The following is a 17,695-nucleotide window of genomic DNA, read 5'->3' as shown; positions in this document are numbered from 1 at the left end:
ATCGTCATAAAATCAAGTAATGTGTGGTAATGGTCACCGAGGGAAACGCCAACGTGACGGAGAGGAAGATGAAGAGGGACTTACGTGTGGTTGGCTTGTTGCAGTTGTGTCCGTGCCTGAAGTACTGAGGATTCTCCACCACCGGAATACGAGTCATCCCTATGACGACCGCATCGGGACCCGCATCCAGAGTGCAGGGGGTGATGATGCCGTGGTTGACGTGATGAAGAGGGCTGGCCGAGTCTTCCTCACCACTGATCACAGCTACCGGTCCTGGAAGGAGGACATGAGAATGATGAGTCACTTTACAATTTAAAAATCCAAATGATATCTGACTTTTATGTAAAACTCTTTTCATTGTCACGTGCGACAAAAATACGTGATGGCCAAAATATGAATGCAACTTCCCTCAGGTATCATACATGAAAGTTATACAGTAAGTCCCCCTCCACCTCCACAAATGTAAAAATGTGCTTGTTGTTGCCTCACTGTGCAGAATGCTGGAGTTTGATTTGAGTCTGGAGGCCGATTGGGTTCCAGTATGCGACTTACACAAATGTGATGTGAAAAGTAGGAGTACGTGATATCTTGTTGTGTGTTTTTGTTTGTTTTAGTTTTATATATTTTTAACATAAACAAACATATATGCGCATTCACATATTCAGGATATTTCAATAAACAGGAAGGAGTTGATGGAATTGCAATCATTTGTAATACGGTAATTGGGGTTTGTGGGGAAGAAAACACCAGCAGACATTATTCAAAACAAGGTATTTTTTTGTCTTTAAACATGTCTGCAGGAGAGCTTTTAATAGTCAGCTTCATCAAATATGACATATTGGTAACTATTGGGGGGGGGTGGTTTGCGTTCAGCTTCCGCGCCACAGGCCAGTGTGAATGAGTGTTAATGCTCAGTGTGCTTGGTTAGAAACGACTTCACGTTTCTATTTAAATCCACCTTATGAACTCAAATCATTTCCTTCACATAAACCACAATAAAATGAACAAAGAAGTGTTCAAATGCTAGCTGGAGGAAAATCTGAATTAATTGACAGATGGCATGAACCATGGTCAAGCAGAAGGTCAACCGAATGTCAAATTTGTTCGTATAAAAATATTAATGAATGAACTATTTCAATATGTGGTTAATCCTTTCTGTAATTGTTCAAGCGATCAACGATGCTTCTGTTTCCAGCTTGTTAAATTGTATCACTTTTTTTGTCATCGAGTATCTTTGGGATTTGGACTGCATGTCCAAAGAAAACGGGCTTTTTTTCTCCTTTTTTTTTCGGGCAGGTTGGATTAGATCGCAAATGACGATTATCGTCATCAATTTCGGGAAACGGCATATGAGGCACACACACCTCAGGTCCTGTAGTTGGACGCAGTCCCCGAGTAGTGTATTAAATGGAGGCGAAAGTACTGAATCGGACCACGGATAATTAGAAAATGTCATGTCGCGTTTGGGGGGGGGGGAGCACACAATGTCCCCGAGGGCCGTCATTGGACCACAGCGTTGGCACTCTCTCGGCTGGTTGGATTTATGGTGTCGTACGACACACCCCTGTCAAGCAACCCCAATTTCCTTTCTTTAATCAAAATTCAAAAAGACTTTACTGTCAGCCGGTGTTCTGTCACTGCTGTTCCTCAAGCGACACGCTGCTCTGACAACCCCAATCTTCGGCGGCGGAAGGAGGAAAGAAGCGAGCGGATATAAAGTCAACGGCAGCTGATTCATCGGAGCTGTGACAGTCAATCTGTTTACCCACAAAGTTGAGTCTCTCGCTCACCTTGACAACACAGTAAATAGTAATCAGGACTCAGTCATATCAAATTATAGACTATGAGCGGCAGGGGAGGCGGGGTGTGATGAAGTGAGACATGTGAGCATATATTTATTTACAACATTTGCTCTTATGCAGGGTTTTCATAGCTGAGCACCCACTTTATTGGAGCGATGTGCGCGGCGGAGCACGGATTCTTCTCACGGGGGGGAACTACCGACCCAACCGCTGGGGACAAGTGGCCCGCTGGCTACAGCACTAAATCTCTGCCGATGCCTCCCGGGTCCTCCTCTACACCAGCACAGACATATTCAAAGTGTGCTGCTTCAAACGTCACGACACTTTGAAATAAAAATCACTGCGGAGAAAGTTGGAGTGAAAGGGAGATATATTGAAAAAAAAAAAAGAAAAGTGGAAAGATAGCTCGTAGAATTATGCTCTGCTTTTTAATACAATATGAATTGGAATGAAAACCCGTCTGGTCAGACTCCAGTGCCGGATTGATGAGGCTTCGGGGAACGCCTGGCCTCCCTCCAAACGGCTGCACTCTCACTAGATTCTTTGGGAGATGAAGGTTTTCTGAGGAGTCAAGGGAAAATTGTGCTTCTTGACTTCAGAACATCCCCTAAAAAATTGCATTTATGTTACCTGAGTGATGAAAGGGCCCAACGGCCCCTGAGCGGGTTTTTTTTATCTTGGAAGACGCTGCCTGTGCACAGAATGGAATTGGAACAGGAAGTGGATGTCTTCCCCCGAACCGTCTATCTGAGAATAAAGTTCCTCTCTATAAAACTAACTTTGATTTATTCAGGAGAACTGGGAAATGAAATGAGCCAACTTTGGGCTATTTTTCCAATCTTTTCATCTCTCACCTCTTTTCACAACTTTTCTTTTTTTTTGCAGTAATGTGGTTCATACAGAAGGTAAACTCAGCCATGCACCACGAATGGCCACGGGGTCTAATTCAGACCTTGACTAAAGACTTTGGGTGGTCTCAAACTTTTCTATTCCTCAAGTTGCAACAGTCTTACGAGATATGAAGATAAATCTGTAAATATCAATTCAACTTATTACACATTCTGACATTTAGTAAAGTCCAGTCCTCTATTCATCAAAGCGTCTACCAGTTTCATAATGTAAATCATATAACTGCCATTTTGGTTGATCATTTTGGGAATTATTTGCCTTCCTGACAATATTCAGAGGAAAGGATCGATAGCACTCTCAGATGAGGCCAGGATCACAGGTTGGTTGTAAAAAGGTTGGAGAGAGTTGCCTGGGCACTACTTTGAATGGGGTTATCTCTTAGATTAGATCTGCCTTTCCATGTTGTTATACATGTGTTGCTATATTTTGGGTGTCAATAATTGTGAAAAATAATAAATAGTTGCACACTATCCCTGTTTTCACCACGTTCCCATCGTCAAACTGTATCGAAGGACAGAAAAATGATCTTTTTCTAGTTTGCAAGAACGTGCACACTAGAGTGCAAGAACGTTGTAAGGAGTGTATGGACCAGCTGCTTCCAGTCTCTATGCTAAGCTAAGCTAATCGGCCGCTGGTGGAAGCGTCATAACTACGCGCTCTTGATTCTTTCATCCAACTCCCGGCAAGAACAGTGTATCCGTGCATCAAGCAAAAAAAATATCAAAACCTTTTAGAGACTGTATCGAACACAAAAAGAGAAGTCAGATACTTTAAATGACTCAATAAATACGATTATCAGAAACATGGGGCTGGTTGCCCGGCCGCATCTCACACACACACAAGTTGGCAAGAGATCATGAAAGGACTCGCTGCCACTGGCGAGAACATAAAAACCAAATAAAATCTGTCATTTAACAGTTTGTTCAGGGATTCCTGGGGAACGTCTTAGATCACAGTGGCGGGCCGTCGTCTTGAAGGTTATGCATTTCTCATTGCTCACATCCTTCTATGCTTTCTCCTGCAAACATCCTTCTGACTTGAAAGTCATCCGTTATTTTCCCAGAGACGTGTCACTCCGGTCGGCATCGCTCTGCGGTCACAGGCGTGACGTTCTTCTATCCAGCGCTTTATGTTCATAATGTATGGAGCGGCTCGCAGGTGCATTAGCTAATTCAGCCAAATCAATTGATCAAGGTTGACATTTGCCTCGTCTGTTTCCCGGAGTTTAAAAGTCAATCTAATTTACTCTACAGGAGCAGAGACGGAGGCGCCGGCCCCTCCGGGGTTTTCAAAATGGACTCGTTCATTAAGGCTTTGTCGGAGTGCCGGGCCAGCGGGTCCATCTGTGGACCGGGCCTCAGTGGCGAATCAAAAGAGCACGCCGACCTTTGAACTAGCCCCCTTTCAGACGCGGTCGACGTTGATCTCCAGACCGTGTCACCTTGTGGGCATGATAACATTAAGAGTGCTCAATAAATTACCTGCAATAATAAACCTTTTTATGTCTCCTGAAACACCCACACACTGAGCTATTTATACATGTGTTTCTACTATTGCACGGGGAGCACCTAATGGAACCTCAGCAGCAGTGTTATCTACAAGGGGGAGCCGTTAAGTGTGTTTCTGTGTGTGCGTGTGTGAAGAAGAAGAAGAAGAGTGGATAAAGCATTTGTTCTGTCCTCTAAATATCTATGAAACGGACACAGCTTCATTCCTCTCGGACAATAATACATGGTGAGGACACTTCATACAAACACAGGACTTTCATCCAGGAGAGCCTGGATGAAAGTTCATGACCAAAAGTGTTGTTCAGTGGTTTTGGAGTTTCCTGTACTTGTGTTTTGTTGTTTACTTAATCTACATCATTATTTTTAAACCTAACTAAGTGGTTTGTTTCGACTTCACAATGGGAATTCTGTTATTTGTTACCCTGCTTTTAAATCTGTGCTGTGTCTCTGGAACGGGACCGTATTTGCCGGATCTGGTTTTGGATGCTTCAATGCATCATACCATGTGCCCCTATTCGTGTATTTCCCCCCTTATTGGTGACATTATATGTTATTAGAATGTCCACAACACATTGTTCCTCCTCGTTCTCTGCTCGGGGAGCTCTTTTTTCACAACCAGCCTCTGGGTTTATTTATTACAGCACTCTCATTTCTCTTTGCACAGTACGTTTTTTATTATAATAATTATTTGTGCAAATATGCCCCACCGGACTAAAACTCGGCAGGGGTTGTTTGTGGGGCTCCTTGATTGTCTGTGTCTCTGCTTCTAAAGGAAGGGCTGAAGGTGATTCTCAGGACAGAAATAAAAAATAAAAAAGCCAGCGGGTAACTCTGTGGGCTTTTCCCTGTGGTGGGGAATAAACTGTGCGAAGTGTGATTGTTTCCGTTCCACCTTCTTGTGATAATTATTTCACACATTCCTTTTCAAAGGTAGTTAATTAGCACTAGAATTAACTTGAGGACATGTAAAATTAACAAGAGAACACAGGAAGGATAACTTACTGAGGCAAGGCCACGCTTCTACTTAACGATGGTTTTGAAACAAATTGAGTATTAATTTACGTATAAATTACGTGGGAAACTTAGAAAACAGTGGAATCAAGGCAAACATCATGCTTGTGAAGAAGAAAACACATTATAGACCAACTGTCATAGGGCTTAAAGCGTCTTCTATGAAACTATCAGAGATGGTCTTTTGCCAAGCAGTGCAGTGACAACACAGCAGGTTAATTCATTGAAATATAGCTGTAAATGAAACCAGAAAAGGTGTTGCGTAACATCTTACAGGGATAAATACATTTTCCTCTGACCGATAGCTTCTTTTTTTTTATCAATCTAGGTTTTGGTGTGAGTTGCAGTCATCTCCTCGCCAGTATAATAAGAATAGATGGCACTCGGCTTGCTGTGCTCGAAGCGGCAACAAAAAAACAAGTTCCGACATGAACCTAATCACATCACGGTCTGGGGATGATCTCGAGTAACCGGGTCATGATATCTGGAAGGAAACTTTGCCGTTGCATTTTTCAAATGTAGCTTTTTGGTGCTGCGAGCGCCACAAGCCGAGTGCCATATATCCGGTTATATTGGAGAGACGGGGGATATCTCTACAGCTAATATCTCCAAAACTAGGCAACTCACACCAAAACAATCTAGATTGATGAACAGCATTACAAGTAGATATGTACTTTTGATTTTAGGGTGAACTGTCCATTTAACACATTACATTACATGTCATTTAGCTGACGCTTTTATCCAAACTTACAATCATGTTACATTGATACACTGCAGACACAGCTACAGGGAACAATTAAGTGTCTTGCTCAAGGACACAACGACTGGGACACGACGCCCTGATTCAAAGACAGACCTGCTAACCACTGACCCACAGTCCAAAACACAAAATCCCACAAATTTCTGATGCCGAGACAAACCACTTAGTCGCCTCACATGATTATCAAGAACCATTACACTGCTTGCTCAGTCGCAGCAATCCACACGGCGAGTGCAAACTAAAAAAAGGCCAGTTATTTGCCAAATGTCATTGTCGTGTGAAGAAACCTTAAGGTTACGTGCACGGCTCAGACAATTACTCCCAGGCCGTGCTGAAGAAGGCGCGTCTGACAAATGGCCTCAACGGGCTCGCTCAACCCTCCCACTCGCAGACGAGCACGGGGGAACATGTGACAGCCGCGCACGCCGGCGGAATCCCCCCAAAAAATGGCCTCCGCGCGGTGACGCGCCCCTCGGCCTGCCCGCTGCCTCCACTCCAGCTGATGGTGACCAACTGTGGGAAATATTGAACGCCGGGACAGATGATATTTATAGTCCTCTGCAACGTGGGCCATGGACAATTTACAGCTCAATGTGCTCTCTCTTTTATTGTGATGTAAACAACGGCGACCACTGAGGGGAAGGACGGACGAGGCGAGACAATAATAAACATGCGTCTGATATCGGCTGTAAACCCATCAGCCACTCGTACGTCCTCTAAAACTAGGCGGAGGCACCGCGCCGAACATTATCTGCAATGACACAGCACTGAGCAAATGACAGTTTGCGTCGCCGTACATATATATATCTGTGGTCTTGATGCTCAGAATGATAATACAACAAAACAGGGAGATTGATATTCCGACTCTGTTCTCCCTATGAGTCTGAAAAGTTATGGAAAATGACATCACACGACAGACAGTTAGGGTTAGGGTGTTCCGGATTTGCGAATTCTTTACCAGAACTTGGGACCCACATCTTATTACATGTTATGCGCCCGCGAGCAAACTGAAAAAAAAACTAAACGTACAATAAATGTGTAAATTTATCTGGAGCCCTGCGAGTCTCCGCTATATTTGGGGTTTCATTCTTCTCTCGCGGAAATGTAATCAGAAAGGGCCAAATGAAAAGCTTGTGGCAGCGTTGTTACGGAAACTACTTTGCATCATAAACTCAGCACTCAAGGCAACAGCCCATGCTAAAACAAACACAAACACAAACACACACACACACACACACAAACACACACACACACACACACACACACAGCACTAACACAGCAGCAGCCGCACACTCCACGGCTATATTTCTTGTCATGGAATTAGAATATGAAACGATTCCCCAGCGTCGAGCATCTGGCGGAGTTTGCATTGGAAATCACAAAGGAGTGCCACATTCAGCCACTGCAGCCCACAAAACGGCTTGATGACTGTGCACATCAGTGCTGCGGCTGAAGCCTCCGCATGCTAATGTGTCCCACAATTCCACTGGGATGAAACAGGTGTTTAAGTGGTGGGATGGGGGTGGGGTGTAGCAGAGAGGTAAATTAATAGTCAGACGGGCCGATAAGATGTTTCCTCAATGTGATAGATTCTGGTCAAAAATGTAGTGAAAATGTGGGAGGGGGTTTACTCAACAGACATACAGTATATCATCAAAATTGATTTCAAAGGCAGCATTGAACCTGAATAATTCCCTATCCATAAATATGTATAGCTGGATCGGTAGCTAGACAGACAGCTACTTCATTGTGCTCCCAAGAGAAGAACAAATAATGTTGCAGAGTACATAAAAAGGTAACTCGAAAATCCAAAGGCCCAAACCAATTTGTCTGCAAAAATCTGATTGGACGTCAGGGATAGTGCACTCCTCACTGTACTATATGTGGAACACTGCAGGGAAACAAGCCTCAAGCTGACAGCCATGCTGGTGGCTCTGTGAGGCTGCTCTGAGAGACAGCGGGGCTTTGAGCCTAATGCTATAATCAGAGGTCTAACATGCCCCCTGATGATGATGCTAACATGCTAATGTTTAGCTTGTTCTCCGTCTTAGTTTAGCATGCTAACACTTGCTTAGGCTATTAGCATGCATATCATTTGCTGGGGTCCTTGAATTGGTTTACCTAATTCCATGGTGATCCATTCAAAAGCTAAGCTGCCAAGCTCGTGGTGGCACTAGAAGACAATTGGATCATTGGCGAAGTCAGTGGGCTTCATACGACAATGAAAGTTTGTATGAAACAATGGACTGGACTGCATGCTAGCTCTAGATGAAAGTGTCGGGTTTCTACAACTCACTCTGAGGGAAATATGAACATCTGTACCAAATGTCATGGCAATCTAACCAATAGGTCATTCAAACACACGTCAGCCTCATGGTGGCGCTCGAGGAAAGGTCATTAGAATACATCTTCCAGGAACCATGAATGTCTATAAAATTAGCTAAAGATTCATCGTCTGGGGACCATGACTATGTAAACCAAACTTCATGCCAATCCATTAAATAGTTCCGAGAATAATTCCCAACCCCCCCCCACAAAATGGCATAGTTGTTGTTGTTGAGATTTTCAAGTATGGACCAAAGTGGTGGACCGACCAACCGGCACAGCGATCCTGCTAACTGGCCTCAAAAAGCCGTTGTCCCAGGAGAGAAGCATCAGACTCTTGTAAAGCCGAAGTGAACAAGGCGATGGCAGTTTAGTATAAAAAGTTGATTCATTTCGTAATCAGTAACAGAGGCAAGCAATCTGTGAGGGCTTGAAATGGATTGGAGGCAGCACATTAAGGTCATCGTTAACCACTTTCTGTGCACTTGGGTGCAATCAGGTCCCATTTTCTTAGCATTCAACCAGTCTCAGTCACACACACACAAACACAATCAAATCCCTGATCCACCGTGGGATATCAATCGGTCAGCTCTCTTGTTCACCGTGTTTCTTGCAGTCACTTGCCTTTATTTTCTCGCCACCGTTTCCTTGATTACTTTATTTCAATTCGACGGCCTTTGTTGTCAGGATGACTCCAAGTGAATCAAAAATACTAACAATCATACCGATAATGATTAGAGAATAAAATGCTCTGAAATGACAGCAACATCTGTTCAAAACCTAAATTCCTCTATCGACTTGAGCATACTGCTTGTTTCAACTTCACTTAAAAGCAGCTTTAAAAAGACACCCATCATTTATTTCATGTCTCTCAATTGTTTCTTTAGGTCTCTGCGTTTTCCTTCTTTCTTGTTTTTGAAGCCCCAGAGGTCTTGGTTGCTGCCTCAGTTCTCTCACAACTGCCTCCCTCCATCGGAGGCTTCTCAACTGAACAGACTTGTTAGCCTGGGAGGTGGAAGAAGAAGAAGAAGAAGATTCTAGAATCTATCACTCGGCAGCAGCCCATAGTTTCCCAGATTGAGGATCAGGTCTCATACCGGATACTAATAAACTACTGGAAACAAGTTTGTGATTGTAGAGGAAATGGACGAACCACAAACAAGTGCCCTATCCAAGGAAGATGAACATCTACAGAGTCTACTGCTCTTCCTGCCTCTGGCTGTGAGCCTATACTCCCGGGGGAGTGGGACTCCCACATTATTACAGGGCCCAGTTCTGGACGCAGCCATCATCCAGTTTTTGCCAGATTAAAGAGCTCCGGGTAATGGCTTTTCTGCAGACAGGTACACTGTCTACCTTTTTTTATCGCACTCTATCCCACCAGCAGCTGCATGAGAAGTAGGCGTGAAGCAATGCAGCGAAGTCCACTATCAGAGGTCCGTAGGGCCGCACAGTGGTCCAGTGGTTGAGGTCAGGACCTCGACTATTTGTCGCTGTGTGGTGTGTTTCGCCTGTGCCAGTGTCGGTTTTCTCTCGGTACTCCGAGGGCTCTTGTCTGCTTTTCTCCCGCACTTCCAATCTGGACAATAACATTATGAATTGCTGGGAAATTCATAGATAGAACTCTGAGTGGGCTTGAGCACCCGTTGTTTGAACTCCAAGAGAAAATTAAAAAAACATTTTTTTAAAAGATGAATTCCTACAAGGCCTGATCTGGCCTGATTTATACTTCTATATTTATAGTGTTATGACCTTTTTATATATTATAGTACAACTTCTTAAGAGAATACAGATATATTTTCAACCTCGACAGAAATGTTTCTTCAATACAAATGAGTTATGAAAGTCCAGTTTAAAACTTATATATATTAAAATGAATTCATGTATAATTATGTGAATAGATGCCACATGCAGATTCAAAGAGGTTACTAAGAAAAAACAAAATAGGAAGGAAGAGTAAATCATACATGTGGGTTGACTCAAATGTGATAAGTTGTTGTTATACAGGAGAAGACATATTTAAAAGCAAAACAGATTTATTACTGCATTTTATTCTTATATTTTGAATGGTCAGCCAGCGGCTACATTTTGTGTTTTTCTGATCCAAACAAATTAGTGCAAACAAATTAATCAAAGTGTAGGAAATTATGCTCAAATATGCCTGGTGGAGGACCACCAGATCCCCCCCCCCCCTCCTGAATATGTCTCCAGCCAATCATGTCATGCTAAATCCACATCTCACGAGGCATTTATCTGCCTTATCACGACCTCCTTACTCTGTTGCATCGATACATAAAGGACACACTACTTCCAGCGATGGCACCGAAAGTTGGCATTGGAGTGAAATCACCAGGTGTAGAAATACGAGAGTAATACCTAGGGATGCTGAGGCGTTCCCCAAATATGTTTATTTGACTTGGCTGCTGTACTACAGGCCGCCCATCAGCCGAGCACTTATGGAGGAGTCTGGTGTGCCGTACGATGATCTACAGCAGGGCGACGTGACTTCCATCTTCTTTTTGCCGCTGCAAGGGCACCACTTGCATAAGACCGGGATGTACCCTCAATCTTCTATAAGCAACAAATATAATGCACCGCGGGCAGGTAATGAATGTGTGGAGGGATGGATACATCTATCATGGGACTGATGGTGATATGAGCGTCAATTAAACTGAGAATGGTCTTCCGCTCTTGTTTCACTCGGTTCTCCATCCATTACATGCCCACTGTTCCTGTATGACATATACTGCACCGTGCACTCTAGTTGCTCTGTGGTGAGGCGAGCAGGCAGGCTCTTTAATATTTCAGGCAGACTCCAACCAGACTGATGGCTTACAGGGGCAGCCATGCAGGGCGCGTAGCCAAGGTGAGCTGAAACATCAACCTCCATTCGTTTGAATCGGAACACTTTCCTGCGTCGCCCGGAGAAAGGACGAGGACTCTGCCTCCTTCTTTTGGTTCTTGTAAGAGTTCACATAAGGCCTCAAACCTAATACAAAGCTGGTACATTTTTGGATCAAGCATGCTTTCCTTGGGAAACTTTTCTAAGCTGTTAAATGGGTGTTTACAGCATCATGGAGGGTACACCACGACAGTGTGACAAACCGCAATTGACCCTCAGCTAAACTCCAATACCCCGATGCTACACTGCCAAGCTGTCAGAGCTACAATGGAGCCCAGGGCCGGAGTGGGGCCACTTTTCAGCCAAGGAATTTCAGGCTCAAGACCAGCCCACTTTTTCCATGGTAGTGGAAATTGGATAAATGAAGCAAAAGTTCAGCTCTTACTATCCTGTAGTTTTTTTTAATTAACACCATGGTCCAACAAATAATGTAAAGGTTAAATACAACAATAATAATCCACTTAAAATGAGAAGTTAACACAAAATATTCCACTATTCCACAAGGATAGGTTGATAAATTAACAAAAGCATAAATAAATAAATAAAACATTTGAAACATATCCCACTCTTCAACAAAGAGGCATATTGAACTAATGTTTACAGTTCAACTCACAGTACAGTTTACAGTCTTATCTGCTGCTCCGAAGCTACAAAGAAAAATTAAGAGTCATATTACTGCATACTTCAATATCAATATCAATATTATATATCAATATTTGCATAATATTTGCAAAGTCTATGGATCGCCATATTTTGGGTGATATAAAAAGGCTAATATTTTAATTCAATTTAATATTTTGCTTGGGAATAGGTTGACAACGCTACAACGCTATTAATCAAGGCTACAACGTTAGCCGAATAGTTACGTTGCTAATCATTAGGCCTTTGTCTCTCTTTACCAGTTGCCACTTGTGTTTGTCCTCTTGAACATAAATCAGTAAGCTTGGCACATTTGGCAGCATCCTTTTTTTCAACCTGGCTTTTTCAGCCCCTCCTGCCCTCTTCCTCCCGTCCATCCTCCCTGATGCGTATCGCTGCAGACGGGCCCCAGCTATCCGTAGCCTATCTGAGAAAACTTTTTGGAAAAGACGGGCTACAGACCGAACCAACTCTATTTGGGAGGGGAGAACTTCCTCGCATGGTACAACCCATGGAGAGGCTGCGGTGTCAGAATGCGGAACGTGTGTCGCCCACTTTAAGAGAAGATGAACTAACGTGACAAATGTCAACAAATAAAATTCTCGACCGGCCCAGAAGTGAAGCGGCCCACCGGGAACTCTCCCGATTCTCCCGATTACCCACCCCGGGCCTGATGGAGCCCACACTGCCACTAACCGCACAATTATTTTTCTCACTTTTTTTTTTTTTACTAAAAAGTGATTGCAGAGAGAAGCGGTTCTGTGAATGTATCCAGGATGAGGCCGCAGTGAAAACAGGCTAATAGACAAAGATAGAAGCCAAAGCCAACAGAATCATCACATTACCTAGTGATCAGCATAACTTCAGTAGCTAGCGTAGCATAGACGTGCTAACATTAGTTGATAATGTGCTAACGTGCCGGGGCTAATGTAACCTCCACAGGTTTTTACATAGAAAGGCTTTAGGAACATATATCTCTAGCCGGCCTCTCTGGGTAACGAGTATCAGGATGTATAACAACGTTTAACCATGACTAGCTCGAAGTCCACAAAACCAGCCTGACAATGAAGAACATCTGAAACAACTGCATAAGAGCCTTGGAAAAGAACCGTATAGTTGTCGGACTCTGGTCAGAGCCGGCTGAGGCGGCGCTACGATTGGCGAGTCTGCCTTTGGGAGGCAGGACTTAGCAAAGGGTCAATTAAGATGGTTATGTATTAATTAAATGTATCTTTTTTGGGTCGGAAATAAATTGAATGGAAATTCTACACTTAAATGCATGGCCAGGATCAAAAATGTATCATTAATTCCCCTAGTTTCAGTATGAATGACAATCTGACGTAAAATATATTTGCTATGTGTATGAGTTTCCACCAAATGTAGTCAATGCTTACTTTCTAGTTTCTAACAAAAATAAATCTTTATAGGACCAGAATAGGTTTATTTAAATAAAATCATTGTATTAACAGAGCACATTTCACTCAAAGCTCCAGAACAGAAATTAAATCAGTAAAAAACAAAAATGTATTGAAACCACAATGCGATCATTCTAGGGGCGGATCAACAGTTTGTTCCCCAAACATCCAGAGCCCTTAAAAATGATTGATTCGACTGTCTTTATCCACATGGGAGCTAACTCCCAGCCCAAACATACTGCAGGAGATGTCACGCTGGATGTACAAGAGCGCATAGGCATTTCAAACAAAACAAACATCACAACTTCTCCGAGGGCGACTGCTGTGGGCGACGCGTTGCGAAACGGAACGCAGCGTTACCCACAGCGGGCTGTCAATCAGGGCATAGGGATGAATGCTAAATGTAACTTTTCCCTGCTGTCCGTGAGAACGCATCCATGGCAATGTTAAATGCAGGGTACTGTGGACTTGAGCTTGAAGACGGACTCATTTTGAGAGGAGCAACCGAAACGCAACATGAGGACGACTGGTGAGACTGAATCAAGATTGCGGCAGAGCAAAATTAATATGTAGGTCGTCTAATCCTTCTCACTGTAACTGGGGGGCACTGAGAAAGAAGAGGAGAAGCAAACCAACTAATGCAGCCAATTAAACCCCCCCCCCCCTTGCCCTCTCTTAGCAAACACTTCAAAGTGCTGCGATCAGCGAAATGGCAATAAAGTGAATGAGCTGGCTGTAAATGGGCTTGGATAAGGAGGCTGCTGAGGCTGTCAAAGGATGCTCATCACGCTGAGAAAACAGTGTTCCCATGCTGTAAGAGATGAAATGGGTGTCCGGCGCCCTCCACACAGAGGCGACCAACCTCGCGACGTCTGCAGAATCACTCCGACAAGCGTGGCAGAAAATAGCAGTTTATTAGGCGGATGGACATTTCTGTTGATGGCCAACGGGGTCGATGGCGGTGTTTGTGTGAGTGCTATTTGAGGCGAGCTACATTATTAACGCTCTGTGTCAGGGTGCCCCGAGAAGAAAGAGCAATCTCCCAGCAGGAGCTCTGAAATGAGACCCTCTCCTGACGACCAGCCTGACGACTAGATCTAAAAAAAAAAAAATACAGAACGTGAGTGTTTTTTTGTGTGAAATGGAGGATGGGGCACAGTGTAAGCCGAGAACAGCCGGCTCCATGGGGGACAGGCAGGAGGAGAGATTTTTATTTTCCAGCTCCAGGTAACGCTATTTCAAAGAGCAGAACTGGGGCATCTCATTACACAAAATACATTTCACACAAAATCCCTTCCTTTACATAAAACCCTCAAGATTTTTTTTCTCTCTCTCTTCTTTTTCTTCCTCTGTCCTTTTGGAAATACCCCCCCCCCCCCCCCCCCCCCCCTCTCTCTGTTTCTCTTCCAAAGCCCAGCTGTTTTGTGTCCTGCTGGGCATTCGCAACGGGCCGATTTCCACACCGATCTGAGCGCCATTTAAATAAACATCAACAGAAGATGTCAGAGGGAGCCTGTGAATAACACCAGAGGCTTATCCACTTCCACAGCTTTAAAGAGGCAAGAGGAGCCATCCAGTTCTTTCATTTCTCTCTTTCTGTATTCCGTTTGAATAACCAGCATCCAGCCATCAATGCTTTGGCAGCTACTACTTTATGGCCAGACGTGAGCTCCCAGTAGGACCGGCTCTCCCCTCTCTCCTGGAAGGGTTTCTTATAATAAAGGCACTTCGTTCGATGTTCACTCGGAGGCTTAGTGCCGTGCAGTTGCAAAAGGTATAGACGCGACAGGGAAGTCAGGCTTCAACATGTGCACTTAAAAGCAGCGTCGCTAATAATAAACTACTGTATGTAACTGTCTGGCAATAATCGATTTAGCAAATGTGAAAAGGCAACATCCATCAAAAGTATCTTTTGCTTTAAAATAGAGCAGAGAAAAACAATGACTATTCAGCACGAAATGGGTCCTCTGGCTTTCCACTTTAAGAGAACATATATATATATATATATATTTATAGTAAAGAAAACCCTCTCTCTCAGTATATCCAATATCAATCAAAAGCACCGCCCTAACCCACACACACATTTCTATATATTTTTTTGTATTTGCATTGCTCAGCTGTTGGTAGCGCTTGTCATTTTGTTTCATTCGTGATAGCAATTACTATTCCAGCGGCTGCGATCAAAGAGACACTAAAAGGCGTTTTTTAGACGGGAGAAAACAGCAAACACTGCTTCGCCTCTTCTGTTTACACTGATAGAGGCTGAGGCCTAGGAGGCAGAGTGGCTGTGACTGACAGAATGGGAATACACCTCCTGTTTTTAATCCCAGAGAAGAGATGTGGGGGTTGTGAAGAGAAGGGTGCAGAGGAGAGGTTTTCTACAAAAGGCCATACATACTGTACCATTAACCAGTGGGCTCCCTGCTGCTCACACTGGATTGTTACATTACTGTTTCTTTTTTTCGGAAGGCTGGAAAGCATTGAACCGTTGGATAATCACAGCACTCGTGATGAGACAGCGGGGTCTTGACTTCGAATAACGAGCCTCTTTGAGATGCTCTCTGCGCTAAAACTCGGAGCAAACCCACATTTAAGAGGAGCACGTCATCAACCGTACGCGTTCCCACACAGTCTTGTAAATGAAATGGAGAGCGGGGCGTCCTGACACTCGGCGAACTTAGACGTTATGCAGGCAGGTGCTTTCGTGAAAGGGTTGTCAGTTTAAACCCCAAACAGAGGATTGGAAGCTTCGGGTCGTGGCAGAGAATATTTGGACGGTGTGAACAAAGTTTCAATGGCTGTGAAAAAACAACGAGCACAAAAGAAAATAGTAAAATCACCCAATAAGATTCCTCCTTAACGCCGCACAGTGCAGAATTCATAACATGTCTGAGGATGTGGCCCACTAGTAGCAGAACACAACGCTGTGAGTTTTGTGAGGCTGCAATGAGACGCAGCTAAATGCTAACGTCTTCATGCTAACAGGTTCATAATGACATTATGCATGTTAACTCGTTGTCCACACAAAGCACAACTGACGGCTACATCTATTTGGACAAAAAAAGTATTGGACAATGTAAAACAAGAATGTCTGCGCAAAATCTCCACGGCAATCCATCCCATAATTGTCGAGATGTTGCGGGCCAACAGATCAACGTTGTCACCCTCCAGTTCCACCCGGCTTGCGCTGTTAGCTGCAACAGCCGGCGGCTCAGTCGTCTCCATGCTGAGAGCCGCGTGGACGCAATAGATATCCTCTTCACTTCTTTTTATTATCATTAATTATCGTTTCAATCAAGCACCTTAAATGCATCCGGTTTGTTAAAATTAGTGTTGCACAGCAGTGGTTTGGAAGTGCTTCGCCTCAGTCCGTGAGCTCATGCTGGAGACTTACAACACATCTAATGGTCAACATGGTGAACCTTTAGGCTAAACCATTCCAGGCTGTTTTACTTGATTCATTAAAAGGAAGGAACCTGCAGACTGCACAAAAAAAAATACTTTTTCACAGCATCAATCACCCCACTGGGCGAAGAACCACCTGTAACAGCGAGGTCTGCTGCGGTTCCTTTATCTCACGTTTCAGCTGATTAGATCCTGTGTGTGCGGTGGAAGACTTTCAACCGGTAACCTCATTCTGTTTGCATTGATGTCCAGCGTCTCAGTTTCGGGTGGATGGGATGCCCTTCTTTTTTTTTTTATAGCATCGTTTAATTTCAGAATTTCAGTCCAATATTTTATCGCCCAGAAATCCTAACTTGAGTTGTTTTGCAAAACCGATGATGTAGGAGCCATATTCTGCTGCTTGAGCTTCAGTTACTCTAAACAAAAGTGTCGGCTAAATAGCAAATTAAAAGGTTGTTGCCCTGGTCACGATACGTGGTGTTGCATTGTGGGAATTATCTGCAGCATGTTGACATGTCCCAACAATGTGCATCGCCTCCCATCTCCTCCCTGGACAATTGTCCCCGACACTCAGAGGACAGCTCCCCGGCCCTCCTCCTCTCACTGGAATGGAGGTCGGATGACGCTATTTTTTGTCGTTGCCGCGTTTCTGCCCACATTAGCATCTCCAGTTAATTGGCACCATTTGCTCAATGGCTTTGCTGGAGTTTGTAAATTACTTTCACAATTGTCACTAATTATCAAGCTCGACGAGTGGAATTGGCACGATTGGTCTCCAGTGGAGCAGAAACACAACAGGCAGAGGAAGGATTAAGACTCTGGGGAAGGGGGGGGGGGGGGGGGGGGGGACGGCTAGCTGAGGAACACAGTAGCTCCACATGCTAATGAACAGAGGGTTACATACAGATGGTGCTGCATCTCCTTGCTGCACGCTTGATGAGCTACCTAACTTTCCTCAAGAGAGATATCTTAAATTCAAGTCCCCCCCCCCTCCCCCTTTATGCATTATCCTCATTTGT

General features: G+C 44.0%; 1 protein-coding gene across 4 annotated transcripts in view; it reads right to left on the bottom strand.

The window, feature by feature from the left end:
* ntrk3b (neurotrophic tyrosine kinase, receptor, type 3b) overlaps positions 1-17,695 on the bottom strand; it is a 147,697-nt gene that overhangs the window by 32,165 nt on the left and 97,837 nt on the right. For all 4 annotated transcript variants that reach the window (XM_034526554.1, XM_034526546.1, XM_034526528.1 and 1 more), the window contains one exon: positions 85-273. In XM_034526554.1, the coding sequence (XP_034382445.1) occupies positions 85-273 (189 nt within the window). The remainder of the gene's footprint in view (positions 1-84; positions 274-17,695) is intronic.

The sequence above is a fragment of the Cyclopterus lumpus genome, chromosome 3 (assembly GCF_009769545.1).
Source record: "Cyclopterus lumpus isolate fCycLum1 chromosome 3, fCycLum1.pri, whole genome shotgun sequence".
NCBI classification, from domain to species: domain Eukaryota; kingdom Metazoa; phylum Chordata; class Actinopteri; order Perciformes; family Cyclopteridae; genus Cyclopterus; species Cyclopterus lumpus.
Note: the sequence above shows the minus strand (reverse complement) of the source record. Positions and strands in the feature narration are given on the sequence as shown.